The 21880-nt window shown below is 35.4% G+C and overlaps 1 protein-coding gene across 1 annotated transcript; it reads right to left on the bottom strand.

Moving 5' to 3' along the window:
* Positions 1–3410: 3410 nt before the first annotated feature.
* LOC137926425 (gastrula zinc finger protein xFG20-1-like) lies at positions 3411–21640 on the bottom strand. Its single transcript, XM_068770024.1, has 11 exons — positions 21405–21640; positions 19749–19893; positions 18844–18948; positions 17953–18129; positions 14854–15945; positions 14116–14129; positions 13434–13601; positions 12419–12563; positions 11231–11338; positions 6189–6350; positions 3411–4501 (listed from the first exon to the last, which is right to left on the bottom strand). Exons 1-11 carry the CDS (start codon positions 21570–21572, stop codon positions 3411–3413), a joined length of 3375 nt encoding a protein of 1124 aa, XP_068626125.1. The 5' UTR covers positions 21573–21640.
* Positions 21641–21880: the final 240 nt, after the last annotated feature.

Genomic DNA, 21880 nt, shown 5'->3' with positions numbered 1-21880 from the left:
ACCCAGCGAATGATTTTGTAAATAAAAACTTTAATACAGTACCCGGCGATAAATATTGCACATCGACCTTTGCAAAGGAACAATCGGCTTATTTCGCCTTCATAGAGCGTTATCTCTGTTGCACGAAAAACAACGACTGACAAAACGTTACATAGGTAGTGTGGGACAGAGATAGTGCTCTACGAAGCCGAAATTAGCCGATTGTCTCTTTCCAAATGTCGATGTGCAGTATTTATCACCGGGTATTTTAGCTTTAGTCGTCAATTAAACTTTAATTCGACAGTCACAGTTCAAAAAAAAAACAAGAAACCATCATTACAATAAATTACTTTATTTAAATACACATTACTAATCTTTAATAGAAATTAAAATTTATATTACTAAATTATTCATATACTTACATAAAATTATTAATAAAATATCTAGGAGTTTATTCATACTTATATATATCTCTCTAAAGTTTACGTATTTTACATTCTTGGCTTCATTTTTTTGCAAGGAACAAAATTAGCAATTTTTTTTCAAAAGAGACATTGTACATTTTTTCCCGAACATTCCGACATTCCGACGACATGGTTTCTGTGAAGACACTGGATGCGAACAGCGCAAAGCCGATCATCGTGGCGACCTTTCCATGAGATATATACCTTGCAATGGGCGTCAAATATCTGTCATTATATTTCAAATGTCAAATTTATATTACAAACATAAATTACCAGGTACAACAAAACTAAGAAAATCAACGGAGATTATTATGCGACAAAATTAAGAAGGACGACAGTTTAGCGGAGAATTCGTGTTGGCAACCGTTTTCATATTTCGCCGACTAACCAGACGCATTACGTATTTTATACACTTATTTTCCTGATTTTATTCAGTTTTTTTTATATTTCTTTTCATAATAGCGTTCGTTGCTTTTTTCTTTCATGATCAAAGAAAAAACCTGCTTTGCTCAACCCATGAAGTATAAATATTTATTAAGTTTTTACAGATAAAGATTAATTTTAAATTATAATCTAAACGTAAAACATCGATTATAATACTGAAATCGATTCCGAATCTTTTGTTTTAAATTTTTTTAACTCTTCAATGTATGCCTTATAAGACAACTAGTCATTCACAGAGATCACATATTCGGATGCATATCTCCCTAAAGCTAATATGTAGGCTTTGTATGGAAAACAATTTTATGACGAAAATGACTGAATGCGAATGAGACGATAATAGATCCTTTCGTTGATATATCTATTTGTAACTAATTATGTCGAAATCTACAATTTTTTGTAAAATTATTACGCGCAAATATATAACCAAAAATTCGACGGCTGTTAGTATAGTGCTACCGAAACCGCTGTACCGCGCTTTAAAGCGGGAGGTGGTGGTTGAAGACAAATAATAAGACAAATAATGGAATCGGGCGTTATTTTGCGGAAGTTTTTGTGTGATTCGCGTCGTTTGTCGCATGTGCATTTATCAGCGGGCAGGCGGGCGGTGCACTTTGTTGCACGACTACCACTGCATGTGCGGAAGTGGCTAAATAATGGTCCTTTTCTTACTGAAGACAAATTGACATAAACGCTGCCTCCATTAGAGTTAATTGACAGAACAGTTGATACTCCCCCGTATCGCCGTGTGCATAGCTAAGGCGCGGTACAGCGGTTTAGGTAGTACTATATTAACAATTTTTCAAGATATAATACAAATTTGAGTTAAAAAAAACATTATCTTGGCTTATGCAAGTATAATATACAAACAATATATTAACATGAGGTAGGTTATACTTTTCGTTGAATACGTTCTTGAGTTTATATAACTTCCGTATTAAATGTACTGTGAAAAACAAGACATGAACTGGTTAAGGCTTGTTGTGGAGCTATCCTGGCATTATATTAAACCTTTTCTTCAATTTTTAATTTATAATAAACTTAGATTTCGCATTGATTTCTCTATTTATACTTTAAAAATGTTACCATGTACATTTATAGTAAGTTAGAATTAAGTAAACACTGAATCGTAATTGAAAATGGAACGATCAGCGCGGGATAGTACGTCCACCCACAGAGTGGAAATACGACAGAAATTCCCCGCTTTATGCGACCCCGTAATACGCGGTTTCACTATAACACGAATTGCAAATTTCGTGCTCAACTGCCTCGAATTACGCGAAAGAGTGCGTATAAATATAATGTAGTCATCAACTTCTCTATGGTGTCTTGACCATCTGTCAAACAATTAAAAACAGTGTTGGGTGTTATGAACGTATTTTACAAGAACGTAAACAAAACGTTACCCAAAAGACAATAGATGTATTTTTCCGTAAAAAATAGGTGTATGTATTGCATAAAGTGTTCCTAGAATTAAAGTGATTGATTAAAATGATTTGTATTTTTTTGTAATAATTTTTGACTATCTTTAATCATAAACCTCGTTATACGCGAATTTCAGTTAACGCGATTTTTTTGGAACGTATCCCTCGCGTAAAGCGGGGTATTACTGTATTTATTTGTTGTGAGAAATAACCGTAATCCAGTAGATTTGCAAGTTGATGAAGTAGCAGTGGCCACTGGGTCTTTTAGTGTCTTTAGTAGACTCTGACCAGCGAGCACAGCGCTGGACTTCCGCCTTGGCGAACGGACAACCTTCGACGGAAGATGTTGGACCCAGAAAATTAATTTCAATGCTGTAAAACTTTGCGGAGCGGACTTATAATAATCTCTGGAATTATAATAATTCGTTGTCTTTGTTTTTATCTTGGATGAGTTAGAACGACTGTATGCAGTATAGATATACTACTGTGATCAAAAAGTAAGTAGTAATTATGTTAATTTAAAACTTGTGCGTTAGGAAGACTGGTGAAGTTTTTTTTCCCAGGTTGGTACGACTGTCTATAATAGTATTTTTGAACTATTTATGCGCTATGCCTATATAGCTTTGTTTTTACGCCCTCTAATATAATTTTTTTATTTGTTTCGGGTCCCTCTGAAATTGCCCCTCTAACAATCAAATCGCCCCTCTTAAGATGTGGGCTCAACGCTGGGGAAACATTTATCTATAAAATTTGCCAAGCGTCTATTTGTCAAAAGGTTGTCGTGACGTTTCAGCTTGACGTTGATTTATGGGACACTGTGTATAAACATTTGACGTGATTGTCAATACATGAAAACAATTCAGGAAGACATTAAGGAAAGTTTGAATAATCCATTGCTTTTATACATTGTTATCCAAAAAAGAGATTCCAACTACAATATAGAGAATTAAATATGTCTTCCATGTTTGTACGTAAAAGCTGAAATAATTGTCCATCATTAAAAATATTTCAAGAAGATGGAGGTAGTCCTCTATATAGACAATCCAGTGCCTATCACATTATCCTGAACTTCAAGCGATTCCAGCTGAAATATAACCATTCCTTACTCATGATAAACCTCTTCCAACTCCAAACTCTGATGCTGCCTCTTCATGTGGTTTTTCAAGTTGACGTTCTGCGTGAAAGAAGCATTGCATAGATTACATTTGAATTTTTTCTCACTTGTATGCGATTGCATGTGAACTTTAAGTCCTCGGAGCCTGGGATAACTCTTCCCACAGTACTCGCAGCGGAAGTTTCTTTCCCCACTGTGGGACGCCATGTGCTCCCGGAGCCGTGAAGGTAAATAGAACCTTTTGTCACATAAATCACACTGATGCTTGAAGATCTTCAAATGGAACCGCCTATTGTGTTCCCTCAACGACTTTCTGCTATCATAAGTCCTGTCACACTCCTCGCATTGGAACTGCCTCTCATCACCATGCACATCTATCATGTGCCGATATCGAAGAGTGTAAGAGAATAAGACTTCATCACATTTAGCACAAGGATAAGCTGGTTCCTTTTTATGTGTACGCGCTATGTGTAAGTATCGGTTGTGTTTTGATTTGAACATCTTCCCACACTCTTTGCAAGGGTAATTTTCATCTACCCTCTGGTGGGTTTTCTGGTGCAGCAAAAGCATCCGTTCTTGGAAATAATGGGCGCCACATACATCACAGATACAAGTGCCAAAATGCTCAGCCATATGCTTTTTAAGAGCGTGAAAAAATGTAAACGAACTATTGCATTCCGTACAAGACAAACGCCCGGATGTAAGTCGAAATTTTAAAAACTCATTCGATATATCCTGATAAAAGAATTTATTGTGAACACCTGCGATATGATTTTTAAATTCATCGATATCATCGATTCTCTGCGGACATAATCTACAATCGATTTTTGTAATATCGATTTGAACTGTTTTTTTATGTGGCAACTCTTTATATGTCAGCTGATCGTGACTTAAAGTATGCTCCCTCAGTTTTTGAGGGTCCGTGAACTGCTGTCTGCAGTATATGCAGTAATAATCACTGAAGGATGTGTCGAATGGGCAGACGTATGAGTTTTCAACAATAGCTATAGTGTTGCGATACGCTTTCGTTTCGTTGTCGATGTTTTTCCGCGTGGTTTCCTTTTGCATTTGTGGTATATCTGAAACAATAAGATATATTTATACTCAAAACAATACGTCTAGACACAATTTCTATTTACTTATACGAAAACCAGTACAGTAATATACTAAAAAACCCTACAAATATGTGATTTAATATAACCGATATAAGAAAAAAAATCATTCATTTTATTTAGATAATCAAACAATTATTTTAAAATATACCTTGCAAAAGGTACGAAAATAACTAAATTATTGGAACAACGATTTAAATCAAGATCAAATTTATTACGGGCAACATTAGTAATTAAGTCCAAGATGGCGACTTATAAAGTCCAATGATATTATCTTTTAATTATAGCTAGCTTTTCTTTATGCATACAGGATGATTGGTTATGGGTGTAAAAGGTTTAAAGGGCTGTTTACCCCATTTACTTTCAATTACAGTATGATAGACCTCAACTACACATTAATTGTTTCCAAAAAAATAAATAAAATAATGATAACACAGAATTTTTTTTAATTCAGATTGCTACATATCAAAATTAATTATTGTTACCATCTGTTCTTGCAGATTTTGTACTGCTAGAATTTACTGGCCTGTCGCATTACAACAGAAAAAAAATTTAACATATTTCAAAGCGAGCACTTTATACAGGTTGTTTGTAAATAGGTATAAAAGCTGACAAATAAGCTTCACATTGACACTTAACTTTTACATTTGTCACCTACCATACTGTACAGATGTAAGTATGTGAAATTTTTTTATCAATAGATTTAATAATAAATAAAAATAAAACGATAAAATTAACTAATTTGATGTTGGAACTTTTAATAGAACTTTTATTACTTTTTTACTTCAAAGTCTACTCTGCTTCGCAGTGTTATAGTTATGAAGAAGAAGCAGGAAGAAACTCCACAACAAAACATCTTTTAATAGTGTAACAAACAGTTCATGAATATATATTCTGTGAGACAATGTCACTGCCAAGGATTTGTGTCATTTAAATATTTATTGATTTATTGAATATTAACCATTTTCCATCAATTTACTATTAATATACTTTTTTAATTCTACAAATGATAGTCAACCAAATCACTCAACACGTGTTTCACCCCTCCACGGGGCTGAAGATGCCGAGTTATGTTAAACCGATTAGTGCCAAACACAGAGCGATAGTCTATGTTTGGCACTAATCGTCCTTTTTGAGTGATTTGACGGTGGCAGTTGTGTAGTTGGCATTGTTTGCCGCATGCGCATTTGTCAGCGGGCTGGCGGGCGGTGCACTTTGTTGCACGACTACCACTGCATATGCGGAAGTGGCTAAATATTGGTCCTTTTCTTACTATTGCAAATGAATTACACATTTACAGACAGTTTATTGAAGGTGCCTTGTAAATACACTGTGGACATCCCTTATTTTTTTATTATAATTATTGCAAGCCTATAAGATATTAGTCATAAATATATTGTAATACCACAGTAAGAATAGTGATTTATGTAAACCATTTTCATGTGACTTAATATTCCTTTCTAAAATAAAATAAATACATTACAACAATCCGATTTATTTTATATATGCAATGTTATTGACATAATTCAAGATTAATGTAAATTTTTTTCGTTGAATTTGTCTATTCAAATAACTTCTAGAACATTGTAAATTACAATTGAATTTTTTTTAAAGTAAACAATCTTTAAAATATAAGCTTAAAAATTTTTCTTACCCTCATCTTCCAATTTCTTCATCTTATCTTGCATGCATTGTATCTGTGTCATCAAGTCAACTTCTACATTGGACTTCAACTTCCGTTTGGTTCTCGCTGGCTTCTTGTTTTTCACTGAACTCCTCGTTCGTCTTGGAGATAACTCTGTAGCTTCTTCTAAATCTGATATTGCAGAAAAGATATTTTATGTACAACTGTGTATTGTATAACAATATTATATTACATCCCATGTAATGCTTATAAACTTAAATAAATCTTGAAGATATATTAAAAAAAGTATCTAAAATAGCAGTCCTATATACCTGGGCCACCACTGTTCCATACAAATTAATTGAACTTGTTACCAAATAAATTATGACTGCATAAAACTTTTTAGGGCTCATCAACATAGGTCTTAGGCTCCCCCATCTAGCAACATCCACAAACAGGCAAAATCGGGACAGTGAATTCCCATAAATACTTTTAAATGAACAACAAATGAATAAGAAAGGACCAATATCTAGCCACCTCCGCACATGCAGTGGTTGTCGTGCATGAAAGTGCACCGCCCGCCAGCCCGCTCGTAAATGCGCATGCGACAGACAATGCAAACTACACAACCGCCACCGTAAATTCACTCAACACGTGTTTCACCCCTCCACGGAGCATCTTCAGGAGTTGTTACACAGATTAGTGCTAAACACCGAGTGAGCTCAGTCCGCTGTCGCTTTGTTATTTATATGTCACCTCCTCCCCACCACAACTTAATGTCACGTGATCGACCACGTGGGTATTTTTATTTTACCCTCTCTTACGCATTTGTTATATTTGAGATTTTACGTAATAGACGAGTGCCCCGACCGATTCCCCAGACAAACCTGCAATAATGGAGAGGAGGAGACATTGACCTGCTCATTAAATACAGGTCCACTACCCGCGTGTCTTATTATTTCTAGCCGTTCCAACACGTCCATACGTAATCCTTTGCTACAGGTGTGCAGCACGTCATAGGAATGACCATGGGGCAAACTATGTCCAGTCTCTAATAAATGTTTAGAAAAATGAGATCTTTCAGGGCGATCATTTCTATATGCGGAAATATGCTCCTTATAACGAATGTTGAAACTTCGACCAGTTTGGCCCACGTACACCCCTTCACACCCACCACACTTCAACCTATAAATACCCGACTTTTTGTCAACCTCTGTTTTTTCCTTGCCGTTGCAAATCGCACGCCGAATAGTGTTGTTGGTTCTGAATGAAACAGAAACGCCGTTTTTTCTTAATATTTTAGATAATTTTTCGGATATTGGTCCCAAATACACTAAACTAGACCTACAGTTCTGGACACCGCGCTCAGGTGTCACCGAGTATAAAAGGCCCCTCACTCGCTGGTTCATCTTCTTCCTAATTAAACCATCCACCATTCTCCGCTCGTAGCCATTTGCAACAGCTATTGCATAAATAGTATTAAGTTCTTTATTATATGCTGCTACATTTAACGGGTATGTCATCAATCTATTTATATATGAATTGAAGGCCGCAAGCTTATGTTGCCAAGGATGACAAGAAGAGGATGGAATTACCAAATCCGTATCAGTTGGCTTTCTATATATTTCAAAAACATGCTGACAATTTTCCTTTTTGATCGTGATATCAAGAAAGTTAATTGAATTGTTAATTTCAACTTCTAATTTAAACTTAATTTTTGGATGAAATTTATTTAAATTAGTTACAAAATTGTCCAAGTCTTGCCTTGTACCTGTCCAGCATATAAGAATATCATCCACATACCTATAATAGTAAAGGATGTTACTATTACCCACAATATATTTATTCTCATAGTTGTCCATGAAGATCTCCGCCATCAAAGGGGATAACGGAGATCCCATAGCCAATCCTTCACTCTGTCTATAATAACTACCGTTAAACCTAAAATAATTTTGTCGCATGCAAATTTTTGTTAACGTTGCTATTTCGTTTAGCTCCTCCGGATGCAGTGCCCTTCTCTCCAATAGATCTGATAATAATGATAAGCTCTCTTGGTAAGGGACATTGGTAAAAAGATTATCTACATCCAGAGATAAGAACAACGAGTTTTCTGGTAAGGTAACATCCTTCACTTTATTTATCAAATCGAGAGTATTTTGTAAACTATATTTTGGAGAAAATGCCGATTTTGATTTTATTATACTTTTTAACTTTTTAGCTAACTGATATGCCGGACAGCCAATGCATGAAACTATCGGACGTACCGGAACATTGTCCTTATGTATTTTAGGTAACCCGTACAACACAGGTGGCTGCGGATTCATCGGAACAATATGTTTTGATGAATTTTCGTGACTAAAAACGAACTTGGAACTATCTATAGCTTTTTTGATTTCTGTGTTGTAGCGGGTTGTTGGGTCCGAGCGCAGAGCAACAAAATCACCACTGTGAATTATATTATTGACTTTTCCAATGTAATCATTGTGATCTAAAATAACTATACTATTACCCTTATCAGCTTTCGTAACTATTAAATTATTGTCTCTAATTTTACGTTTTAATGATTTCGCCACTCTGATTTCGTCCACAGACGTGTTACTAGGTGAATCGTGCTTTTTTAATTCCTCAGCCACCACCGCCCTGACCGTATTACCTTTACCATTCATCACATCATATGATATGATAAATACATAATTCAGTCTCATAAGTTACGTAGGTTAACATCAGCTCAACATGGTGGTGGAACCGGTGGCAGAAATGGTGGTGTACATAGAGAAGTAGGGCAATGTAATAACGGTGACAGCGCCGGTAATGGTGACGGGCAGTCTGATCATGTTTTCTACCCACGGGTAAAAAACATGACTACCATACAATTAACCAACAAAGAGTTAACATTTCTGGAGAAGGGTAGCAAATATAACATAACACCAATACTAACACAAAAAGAAAGGGAGGAACTAGCAATAGATTCGGAGATAGCATGCGTGATGAATGGTAAAGGTAATACGGTCAGGGCGGTGGTGGCTGAGGAATTAAAAAAGCACGATTCACCTAGTAACACCATTCACAGTGGTGATTTTGTTGCTCTGCGCTCGGACCCAACAACCCGCTACAACACAGAAATCAAAAAAGCTATAGATAGTTCCAAGTTCGTTTTTAGTCACGAAAATTCATCAAAACATATTGTTCCGTTGAATCCGCAGCCACCTGTGTTGTACGGGTTACCTAAAATACATAAGGACAATGTTCCGGTACGTCCGATAGTTTCATGCATTGGCTGTCCGGCATATCAGTTAGCTAAAAAGTTAAAAAGTATAATAAAATCAAAATCGGCATTTTCTCCAAAATATAGTTTACAAAATACTCTCGATTTGATAAATAAAGTGAAGGATGTTACCTTACCAGAAAACTCGTTGTTCTTATCTCTGGATGTAGATAATCTTTTTACCAATGTCCCTTACCAAGAGAGCTTATCATTATTATCAGATCTATTGGAGAGAAGGGCACTGCATCCGGAGGAGCTGAACGAAATAGCAACGTTAACAAAAATTTGCATGCGACAAAATTATTTTAGGTTTAACGGTAGTTATTATAGACAGAGTGAAGGATTGGCTATGGGATCTCCGTTATCCCCTTTGATGGCGGAGATCTTCATGGACAACTATGAGAATAAATATATTGTGGGTAATAGTAACATCCTTTACTATTATAGGTATGTGGATGATATTCTTATATGCTGGACAGGTACAAGGCAAGACTTGGACAATTTTGTAACTAATTTAAATAAATTTCATCCAAAAATTAAGTTTAAATTAGAAGTTGAAATTAACAATTCAATTAACTTTCTTGATATCACGATCAAAAAGGAAAATTGTCAGCATGTTTTTGAAATATATAGAAAGCCAACTGATACGGATTTGGTAATTCCATCCTCTTCTTGTCATCCTTGGCAACATAAGCTTGCGGCCTTCAATTCATATATAAATAGATTGATGACATACCCGTTAAATGTAGCAGCATATAATAAAGAACTTAATACTATTTATGCAATAGCTGTTGCAAATGGCTACGAGCGGAGAATGGTGGATGGTTTAATTAGGAAGAAGATGAACCAGCGAGTGAGGGGCCTTTTATACTCGGTGACACCTGAGCGCGGTGTCCAGAACTGTAGGTCTAGTTTAGTGTATTTGGGACCAATATCCGAAAAATTATCTAAAATATTAAGAAAAAACGGCGTTTCTGTTTCATTCAGAACCAACAACACTATTCGGCGTGCGATTTGCAACGGCAAGGAAAAAACAGAGGTTGACAAAAAGTCGGGTATTTATAGGTTGAAGTGTGGTGGGTGTGAAGGGGTGTACGTGGGCCAAACTGGTCGAAGTTTCAACATTCGTTATAAGGAGCATATTTCCGCATATAGAAATGATCGCCCTGAAAGATCTCATTTTTCTAAACATTTATTAGAGACTGGACATAGTTTGCCCCATGGTCATTCCTATGACGTGCTGCACACCTGTAGCAAAGGATTACGTATGGACGTGTTGGAACGGCTAGAAATAATAAGACACGCGGGTAGTGGACCTGTATTTAATGAGCAGGTCAATGTCTCCTCCTCTCCATTATTGCAGGTTTGTCTGGGGAATCGGTCGGGGCACTCGTCTATTACGTAAAATCTCAAATATAACAAATGCGTAAGAGAGGGTAAAATAAAAATACCCACGTGGTCGATCACGTGACATTAAGTTGTGGTGGGGAGGAGGTGACATATAAATAACAAAGCGACAGCGGACTGAGCTCACTCGGTGTTTAGCACTAATCTGTGTAACAACTCCTGAAGATGCTCCGTGGAGGGGTGAAACACGTGTTGAGTGAATTTACGGTGGCGGTTGTGTAGTTTGCATTGTCTGTCGCATGCGCATTTACGAGCGGGCTGGCGGGCGGTGCACTTTCATGCACGACAACCACTGCATGTGCGGAGGTGGCTAGATATTGGTCCTTTCTTATTTAGGATGGACTTCCGCAATGTAACGCCTGAATCCATTAAATAAACAACAAATGACTTTCTTACTTACCATTCGTAATATCATCAGCGTGGTGATCATCTTCTAACAAATCATTATTAATTACCTTCTCGTCCTTCACACAGGCTTCAAAAAGGATTTCATCCTTTGTTTCGCTATCTAAAAATAAATATTTAAAGTATACAAATTATTGAAATCTATCATACAATTACATAAAATTAACAACATGGCTTAAGCAACTATCTGGAAAGGAATCTGAAATCTGGAAAACAAAGAAAAGGTCTCCCGAGAAATAGTGTGGTGACGTATTACCAATATTGGGAAAAGGAATGTACATAGACAGCAAAGAACAGGGAAGTTCGAATTGAGTTGGAGAAGGCCAGTACCCAGTTCAGGGATTCTGATACAGAGATGTGCCACTCTTGTCAATTTTAAAGAAAAATGTTTTATTTTAATAATTTCCTATTGACCTTAGATTGTGTGTGATCTGTGGTCTTTAGGAATAAATGTTTCCTGGTGAACAGTAATTTGTGATTATTAAATATTCTTGAAAATATTAGATGTCCGTTCTAAAAAATATTATGGCTATATCCTTAGAGATTTTATTTTCTTTTTTTTTTTTATTTTTTGTATGTCTATCTATAAGTGTCCAATTAGTAGATACATCTACGATGGAATAAACCTTTGATTTTATTCAAAACTGATAGTGTCTTCCGTTATATTAGCAATAAAAAAATTTATACAGTGAAATGTTTTGATACAAATGAGGGTATACTGTGTTATTAGCCCTTGGAGTCACACAGGCGGAAAAATTTGTGAAATATTTTTAATACAAATATGCAATAGCTATCCGTCTCTCTCTTACGTGTAAATTGCTATATAAGCCCATCTCTTTCTCTCTAACTCTGTACGAGTCGTAACTCATGACGAAAACTGACTTTTAAGTATAAAAACATAGAGATACAATTGCAACACGCGCAAGCTAGGAAGTGATTATATCTCTAGCAAATATATATATCTGTGTTGTCTTTGGCTTGCGAGCTACTCATCTCTAATTGATATTGCATTAGAACTTGTCACTTTCGTGATAATGATGAGAAGCAACTTTTTTCAAGAAGTATCTTACTCCCTAGCAGCAAGTGATTAGCTGTGCCAATTCAATTGGCTCTACACAAATGTGGTAAATTTTTTTGGTACTTCAACCTGATATTAAAGTAAAATTAATTTCAAAATATTCACCATCATTATGTAAATGAATTTTTGCAGTAAGAAGCCTTTCTTCACACCGCAACACCTGCTGCCGGAATGCAGTCGCCTCTCGGAGCCTAGACACACAAGTGGCGCATATCAGACGCTCTGTTGGTGAACCTTCAAGGTGTGATAACTGGAAAACAATTTTTTACATTAAAACATATATAGCAGGGGTAGCCAAACTGCAGCCCGTGAGCCACATGCTGCTCTTTGAACAATTATTTTTGACTCCAATTGATTGTCGAATTATTTTTATTTATACAACCTAAGTCAGCGCCTGGGAAATGGAAACAAATTACTGGGGTGAAAAATTATTATTATTATTCCATCATAAAATTAGTGAAATCTAAACACTGATCATAATTAACTAACCGGCATCTTAAGTATTATTAGGAGTGCTTTTATATCTGACTTCAGTACACATATTTTGTATTTTGTCATATAATTTAAATGAATATAATTTTTGTAAAAAATATATTTGTTTGCGTTTTTTAACCGTGATGAAATTGCAGCTCGCGAAAAATTTTAAATTTCTAACAATGGCTCGAACTATCAAGGAGCTTGGCCACCCCTGATAACTAGTTAATTACTTATTTAGTATAATTAAGATTATTAATCAAAAATAGAATAGAATCCAGTGATATTGATCAATTTGTCACTACCACACTTCAATGATCTAATATGCTGAGGTATATCTGTTACTTTCGTTCTTCTCAGGATTCCTTCAATCCAGATTCTATCTTGTAAATAAATACCAGGCATGGCTATCGCCTTACGTCATTGAACAATTATGAGCTTATCAATGAAGCTCGTAGTGAGAGATCTTAATGTCTTGATATGCTTATCAAGTTCGTTAGCGTGTTTTCCGGTAATTTTTATTTATTTATAAAGAGACATAAAGAAAAAATGTGATTGGATGAAATAAGAAAGATTACCTGGAGTACATTAAGAGATATCCTTAACGTACACCAGATAATCCATAAAATGTGTATTTTTAACTTACTAAAAGTCCAAAACAATCCACAAACATATCTGAGTAAATTTCTTTTTGCCCCTGCCACTCATATTCGACATTAAGTAAACGACATTTCTTCAATGAACCGCAACACCGGCACATGCCAGGATCAATTATAGGCCCCTTTTTATTATTTACACTCATTTTTAAATATGTCTATGCACATTCTTATTTGAATCTAGATAATCCTTTAATATTTTGATTGTGAATTTTATCATCTGACATTTAATATCCGCTATGACAGATAGTGATGTAACTACGCTCTTACAAGACGATTTTAAAATAATCGATATTTTCAAGAATCTAAATTCAGAAAGCCTTTAGACTTGTGGATTTAGTGCTTTTTATGACAATATTATGGATAAGGAAATGACCTAATACAAGGTATAAATTCATGAAGTTCACACTTGACTCAAGGTATCGTCAATGATAATTATACAATCTAATCTTCATCATTCAAATAGCACAACGGCCGAGAAAAAGGTCGTACAGTACCCGGCGATAAATATTGTATAGTTCCGCTATGATATTGCACATCGACCTTTGGAAAAAGACAATCGGTTAACGGTCACATAGGTAGTGTGAGACAGAGATAATGCTCTACGAAGCCGAAATTAACCGATTGTCTCTTTCCAAAGGTCGATGTGCAATATTTATCGCCGGATATTACATGATCTGAACTCTCTGGATGATACTTCATTATATTCTTAGTTTAGTCATATATATTGTAACTTTCCTATCTTTTATTTTGTTGGGAGGTTATATATGCCATGCAGCTATATATATTTAGATGACTTTTTGAATATAACAATTACTTTTTTGTCAATAGACATTTCCCTTAATTTTTATTAGCTATAAGATAAATAAATTCTTAACATGCTAAAACTAAGATCACTAATTTTCTATTAGACCTGGATTACATAAAAGGATTAATAAGTGTAATAAGTCATTCTCAGCAGTGCATCGTAAAGAGGAAAACCACAGAATTGAATTGTTTATTTACATTCATATTAATTGGGTGAATCTCCAAAGAATACACACACTTCTACTTCGAACTTAATATTGTTACTGCTTCAAGACTGGCCCTAAGAAGAATCTTACCCTGTAAGGAAGTTAGGTTTCTAAATAAATATGAAGTCTCATATTGTATTATTACATTTTCATTTTTAATCATAAATAATAGCCTCAATTTAACAATAACATAAACATATTTCAACATAAACAATATTGCACCAAAACATTGTCCTGAAGTCAGTCATTTTCATCAATCAATTCCAGGTGCCCTAGACGACTGGCAATATTTCTGAGTTGAAACTCCTCCTTGGCAAGTTTGAATAAGCATACTTATTCTTACTGATAAGATATTCTTGTCAAGTTGCAGTGAAACTAATTTGAAATCAATTATAACTCGCTTCAACATCATAACCCTGATGGTGACTCTTTAAATGGTTCTTAAGGCTACCGTTTTGTGTGAAAGTGGAATTACAAACATCGCATTTATACCGTCTGTCACTACTGTGAGACCGAAGGTGCTCTTGTAGTGATTGAAGCCGAGGGTAACTCTTGTCGCAGAACTCACATCGGAAATTCCTTTCTCCGGTGTGTGTTGCCATATGTTCCTTCAGACGCGACGGTAGGTAAAACCTCTGGTCACACAAGTCACACTGATGCCGATACACCTTCAGATGGTTTCTTCGATTATGTTCCATTAAGGTCTTCCTTCTGTTGTACACTTTATCACACAACTTGCATGGGAACGTCCGCTTATCACCGTGTACTTCAATCAAATGTCTATTACGTAAAGCGTAGGATAGAAAACTTGCTTCACATTTGTAACAATTGACTGTGGGTTTCTTCTCATGAACAGTTGCAACGTGCAGGTACCTGCTGTATTTGGACTTGAGATTCTTCCCGCATATTTCACATGGAAAACTTGCTTCAACTTTACTATGAGTTTTAATGTGAGTCCGTAAAGAGTTCTGTTCAAGGAAACACGCACCACACATATCACATATGTAAGTGCCAAAGTGGTCCACCATGTGCTTCTTCAACATATCAAAATATGGAAATGAACTATTACATTCTGTGCAGGTTAGATTTGTTAGAGACAATCTGAACTTTAAAAACTCATTTGCAATTGGATGGAATACTTTTCCGTGAATATTAGTGAGGTGTTCTTTCAATGTTTCTAAGTTATCGATTTTCTCTTTACACAGCCTACAATCGATTCTTGTAATATCGATTTTTGGTAATTTCTTATTCTCCATCATGCTTTCAAACATTTCCTTGGGGTCGTGGGTTAGTGTGTGCTCCCTCAGCTCGTTTGGATTCGTGAACTGGTCCTTGCAATAATAACAATAATAATTGCTTACTCGGTTGTGGAACGGACAGACATATGAATTGTGCACAATGGTCACTGTGTTTGTGTAAGCCATATGTTCGTGATCATCAGTGGGCTTCTTTGTTCTCATTGATAAAGTTTTCTTCTTCTGTGGCATATCTGGAAGAAATGTTTTCATTCATTATTGTTTTTTAACAAGTGTTAAAGGTTATCGAAATTCTGTTATTTTTGGCGGATGCGATAGATAGCGCTATAAATTGACTACCCCGGGCTATTAGATACGGGTAGTTGCATATAAGGGCACCTCTCGGCAAAATAGTCACTTCAACTCGATATATTTGAAGATAATCAAAGGTAGACCAGAATAATAATTAAAGGTCATTATCATAATTTCTATTGCAATTATTAATAAAAGTGTAAATATTAATGGTACTGGTCTGGTCATATCTCGAGGGTTAAAGACAATAGGTGGACCCTAAAAACGACTCGACAGACCAGCAGAACAGTTGGCTGATATTGTTGCAATGGCAGGGTACAATTGGATGACACTTGCTGAAAGCAGAGAATTGTTGAAAAAAAATGCCTTCACCCTAACAGGATCCACATCAAAGAACTAACCATAGTAACATCGACAGGTGATGAAAAGGAGGAAAGTAAAAATAATGAGTATGTGAGATTATTTTTTGTTAAAAGACTGAATGAATGATTTTAAGACTGAAAGAGGAGTAATGAAATAAAAAGAAGGATGCGAAATAATAATTACAAATTGCAAGTTCCCTAAACGAGATATGGGAGAACGAGTGGCCTCCAATAAGGGAGGGTAAAAAAACAGACTAATAAGATAATTGTACCAAATCAACTATCGATTTAAATGTAAATTATTTTAATGTGGAAAAATAAAAACAAAGCTTAATAATAATTAACATTACTATAAAATTGTTTTTCACATGTTAATCCACAAATTATTTGCATGAATAAATAGATAAATCCATAAGACAGGTGAAAGCTTATGTACAAATAGGAAACAGGATAAAATAGACATTCCCCTATTTTCTCCAGTGGATCTCGTACGAGGTAACAGAGGGATCAGTTTCAGAGGAGGCAGCAGCGCCCTCTGCTTACCATAACACCACATTTCGATCGCCAATCTGCCTGCCATGCGTTCCGATCGTGGTACATCCCCCATATATGATACACCAGAGGCTCAAGGTCACACAGATATCAAAGAAGTGGGCTATGCTCGGATTTTCGCAGAAGAATCAAGATCACCCGTGTATTGGCAGTGAGCAAGGCACATAGCTTGGGTATCCCATGTCCATTGAGGGGTTCTATAGACGGCAGACGCGGTGATGGTGGGCTCCAAATACAAGGAACAACATAGTTAAGTTCGCGAGAAGTCGCTGGATGTGGACAGCATGGATCTTTGGAGAGGCCCATGCCTCACAGGGGCAGTCTCTCAGTTGGAAAGAAGATATATTTTGGTATTTATGTCTGGGCAAACGGCGGTAAAATCTCATAAATATTTAAAATTTGTTATTTTGGCGTTACATAATGGATCGAAACAATGGTAGGGCGTACTTTTTTGGTTTAGTCACTTTTTTACACAGAGATAACGCTACACGAAGCCGAAATTAACCGATCGTCTCTTTCCAAAGGTCGATGTGCAATATTTATATCCTGGTACTGTAATAGATTAAACTGCCGGAGCATTCAGATGTCTAAACTATACACAGGTTACAACATTGTTAGTTGAATATAATAACATCCTCTGAAACTATGCTCTGATCACCAAAACTGAGATAGTGTTATGGGCCATCAAAAACAATCCTTCTGTTGTCTACAATCAAGCCTGGACAGTCTGGACTATGCAACAACTATATAACCCAGGCCAGAAAATATCCTCAAATTGTGGTCAGCAAGACCGCACCGTCCTCTGTCTATCTTCTTAAAGATTTAAGCTTAACAAGAACCAACATCAGCTAATTTTTGGAACTGGCTTCCAAAGCAGAATTAGTGTAATAATTTTAAATTTTGTTAAAGAAAGGAGTCTGGTCAAAGAAAAACACTAATGCATTACAAGGAGGCCTTCCGAAACCCGAGAAATGTATCCACAAAACAATAAGGTATATCTCTGATTCTTTAAAACTCATTAATAATTTGTGATACCTGGTAGATCCAGCATACGATCCATCTTCAACCTCAATCCACGCATCCTGGTCATCACTTCTCTCTTCACTGAGCCCTCGGTGACATGCTTTGTGCGAAGAGACCTTCGTCTTGCAACTTTCTGCACAGGTTGTGCTTCTTCTTCCAAACCCGATAGGTTTATTAAAGGCTTTAGATCTGGAATTGTGACAAAGTTATTTTTATCTATTTATAGGAAAACCAATAGCTATCATATATAATAACATAAATAAAATAGACACTTATGGACATAATCAGATCTTAGCATATAGTAAAAGCTTATTCACGCTTCCTTTAATCGCGTTTTCACTATTCATGGATCTGATAAGTACATACATAATAACAAAAGGATTCCAATAGATATCTAACTCAATATCCTTTGCGCTGTCAAATGGACTAATATAAAAAGTTAAACAGTTTGGCCTGCTATGACTGCGGAAAATGACGAAGAATCTGTGCAAGTTCAAACTATGACTAAACATAGTCGACATTGTGAATGGAATTGGACAAGATAAGTTCAAACAGATAGAATCGAGTGACATTCAGGAATTGCTTGAATCACAACATGAAGATTTGGCTGAAACAGACTTGGAGAGGATGCTAAATTCATAGCCCATTAGAAAAGTGACGTTTAATTTTAAAAATCTTAGTGAAGGTATAAGAATTGCAAATTACCTTTAACAGAAACTTATAAGGAAATTGACATTTTTAATTATAAAATCACCAGAACACCCCAATTTGATTTAAAATTAGAATCAGATTGACCTCCCGTGAATATCAACAACTTCTGAATGATGCCAAACATACCCTGATCTGAGAAGAGCCTTCAAAAAACAATTTGTAATTTAATCACCCTCATCTTCATCAACTCACCATTTTGCTCCGCTGATAGTTCATCTTCTTCACAATCCATATTCATATCTGAATCAGCATCCATTGGCTCTGTTTTAACTTCTACAACAATTTTTGATTCGCCATCTGAAAAAGGAACAAAAAATCAGGATAAATTAAAGCATTTCTATAGGCTTGGTTGAGCATCTGAATTTTTTAAATGTAGTCATTGAACTTCATCATTTCAACAGTAGAATGTCCACTGTTGGACATAGCCTCCCCAATTTGTTTCTAATAAGACCAGTGAGAAACACTCTGCATCCAGAGTCTACCGCCATCATTACCTACTGTAAAAGGTCAATAGAGTTCCAGGCAATATAAAATAATCTTTCACCATGGCCACTCGGCACACTTGTAGTGGTGTACTCAATTATCATGAGGAATAAATCCCTAAAAACGGACAGAAGACGGTGAAAGATGTGGTAGCCTACAGGTATTACTATTTTCCCAAGATAACTCCCTTCCCCCTACAATACCAAGTGATAGTCATAACTCTCTTCTTCTCTATTGTCTCTTAATTTCTGATTGTTGTCTCTGTCTTAAAACGATTTGATTGAATGATGATAAGCAATTTTCGTACTATCATATTCTTTGCTTTCTTATGGGCAGTAATAATGGTAAGTCCAGTTATGAACTTGACTTCATCAGACAGACAACTAGGTGATCATCCATGTAGTCTTTTACCATCTACTTGTGACATGGTTAAAATAATGTTAGTAGTATATCAGAAGAGTCTGGTGACCTTTAGCTAGTTGAGAACATACTACTTGGTGTCTCTTTTTGTCTATGGTATATAATTTTTTTGGGGTGATGATGACACATCCCAACAACTAATCAGCATTTTTTTTCAGTAAAAATAAGTGTCTAAAATTATTAAGAAAATATACCATCTTTATTTTCCTCCAGCTTAGCCTTCAAAAACACTTCCTCAGACTGCAGCACCTGGTGGCGAAATGCACACGCCTCACGAAGTCTGGATACACATGTAGCACAGATACAGCAGTCTTTATTATCACCGTCCAGGTGTGAAAGCTGAAACATGGAATATAATCAATACTTTAAAAAAAATAGTGTCCCATAACATCAATGTTTTGCCAAAATCAGGTGGAAAGTACTAGCTAACTTTATGATTAAATTTAAAAATTTATATTACTCTTTAAAATTGGTACCTATTAAAAAAGTAAATGGATTCTATACATTCTGTGATGTTCTACTATGACTACCAACATTTACTTTTCTACTTTTTTTCACTTTCATATTTTCTTTTACCCATAGGCCTTCTCCAAAGATATCAATGGAGGGGAAATACCTTAATAATAAACCTTAAAAACCAGCCTTTGGTATTATGGTACACAGAGGACACTGGTGTCCATCGCTTCGAAAGTGTGCAGTAGCAATCCTATATAATAATTGCACAAAGTATAAATTATGTAAGATTGCATTCCAGGAATTTAACCCGCAACCTGCAATAATAAGTCTTAGCCCTCTATGCCAGGGCCAATACTGCTCAACAACCACTTTCATGTAACTATGAGAATTCCTCTTGTAAAGGGTACATTGTCCAGATTTTAAGACCACTTTTTATCAAACCATATATCCGCAGAAAGACTCTTCTCCCTATTTGACCAAGTTATAAATGATACAATGCTACTTTAGAAGCCTATTCCAGAAATAAATGGATTTCCACTTTGACAGGCCTAAATCTTTTAGCATTTTAAGGAGAAATTTTAATGTCCTTATCCACAACATGATGCACCTTGGTTTTTGCATTGTTAGTGCTACATGTTTAAATGATCTTGAAAATATATAGAACTGGAAATAAATACACCCAGATATGTGTTATAAGGAAAAACATGACACTTGTACAGAAATCTATTTTAAATGTTTTAATTTTAATTCAATTTTAAACCAATTGTGTCATATAAAATAATTTATCTCTTAAATTATGAATTGTTTACATGCTATATATCAGGGGTGGTCAAAGTGTGGCTCTGTGAACAATTATTTTTGGTTCCAATTGATTGTTGAATTATTTCAATATTTAAATTTATATTATCTATTTCAGCTCCTGGGAGAGCAAAACAAATTACAGGTGTGAATAATTATTATTTCACCATAAAGCAAATCAAAATACCAATCATAATTAATTAATGGGCATATTATGTATTATTAAGAGTGCTGTCATAAACATGTACTATTATATCTTACTTCAATAAACATATTTTGTACTTTCATTTAAATCATTTCAATAAAGATGGATTTTGTTAAAAAAAAAATATCTTTTTTTGCGTTAAGGATCGCGCTCAAGCGGGCAGAAACTCTGTCCAGTCGATTAATATGATTGGGCAATATTGTTATTGTCATTTAAATAAAAAATGACTACATTACCGCTCCATATTTTTTATCAATTAAACCGTGGTCTTTACCAAATGTATTATAGCCCTAATTGCATGTATTAAATAAAAGAGAGCTCCACCGATAACTTACTGTGCAATAGTTTTTATATAAAAAAATTTTGTAACTTAAGTAAATTGTCCACTCACAAGTAATCCAAAACAATCCATTATCATATCAGAATACACTTCCTTGTTGCCCATCCACTCGTACTCCGAAGACAATAGACGGCATTTCTTTATGGAGCGACAGCATCGGCACAACGCGGGGTCTACGATCGGACCCTTATTGTTCTTTGTGACTATTGTAACAGCCATTTTATTTATTTTAACTCATTATTTATTAAACATAACAAAATCCACTAACCCGGTGAAACAAACTAAAATCATTGAATGGAAATTTATTGAATGAGCGACGGATTTTACGAATGAATGAACTTAGGCGACCGATAAACAGTAGGGATGTCATACGTAAATATATAGATGTTGTTATAGATATACTTATATTAATTTATTCAGGAAAAAAACTTCTACAGTTCAACAAGACAACAACAAGTTCAAGTTCTAGAGAACAACATTCTGTCGAATATAGCATCTTTCATATGTAGTATAGCTGCGAAGTGTAC

Source organism: Battus philenor, unplaced genomic scaffold (assembly GCF_028537555.1).
Source record: "Battus philenor isolate CCGP_79_NKW_IND1 unplaced genomic scaffold, ilBatPhil1.0.hap1 SCAF_29, whole genome shotgun sequence".
NCBI classification, from domain to species: domain Eukaryota; kingdom Metazoa; phylum Arthropoda; class Insecta; order Lepidoptera; family Papilionidae; genus Battus; species Battus philenor.
This window is presented reverse-complemented; position numbering and strand designations above follow the sequence as displayed.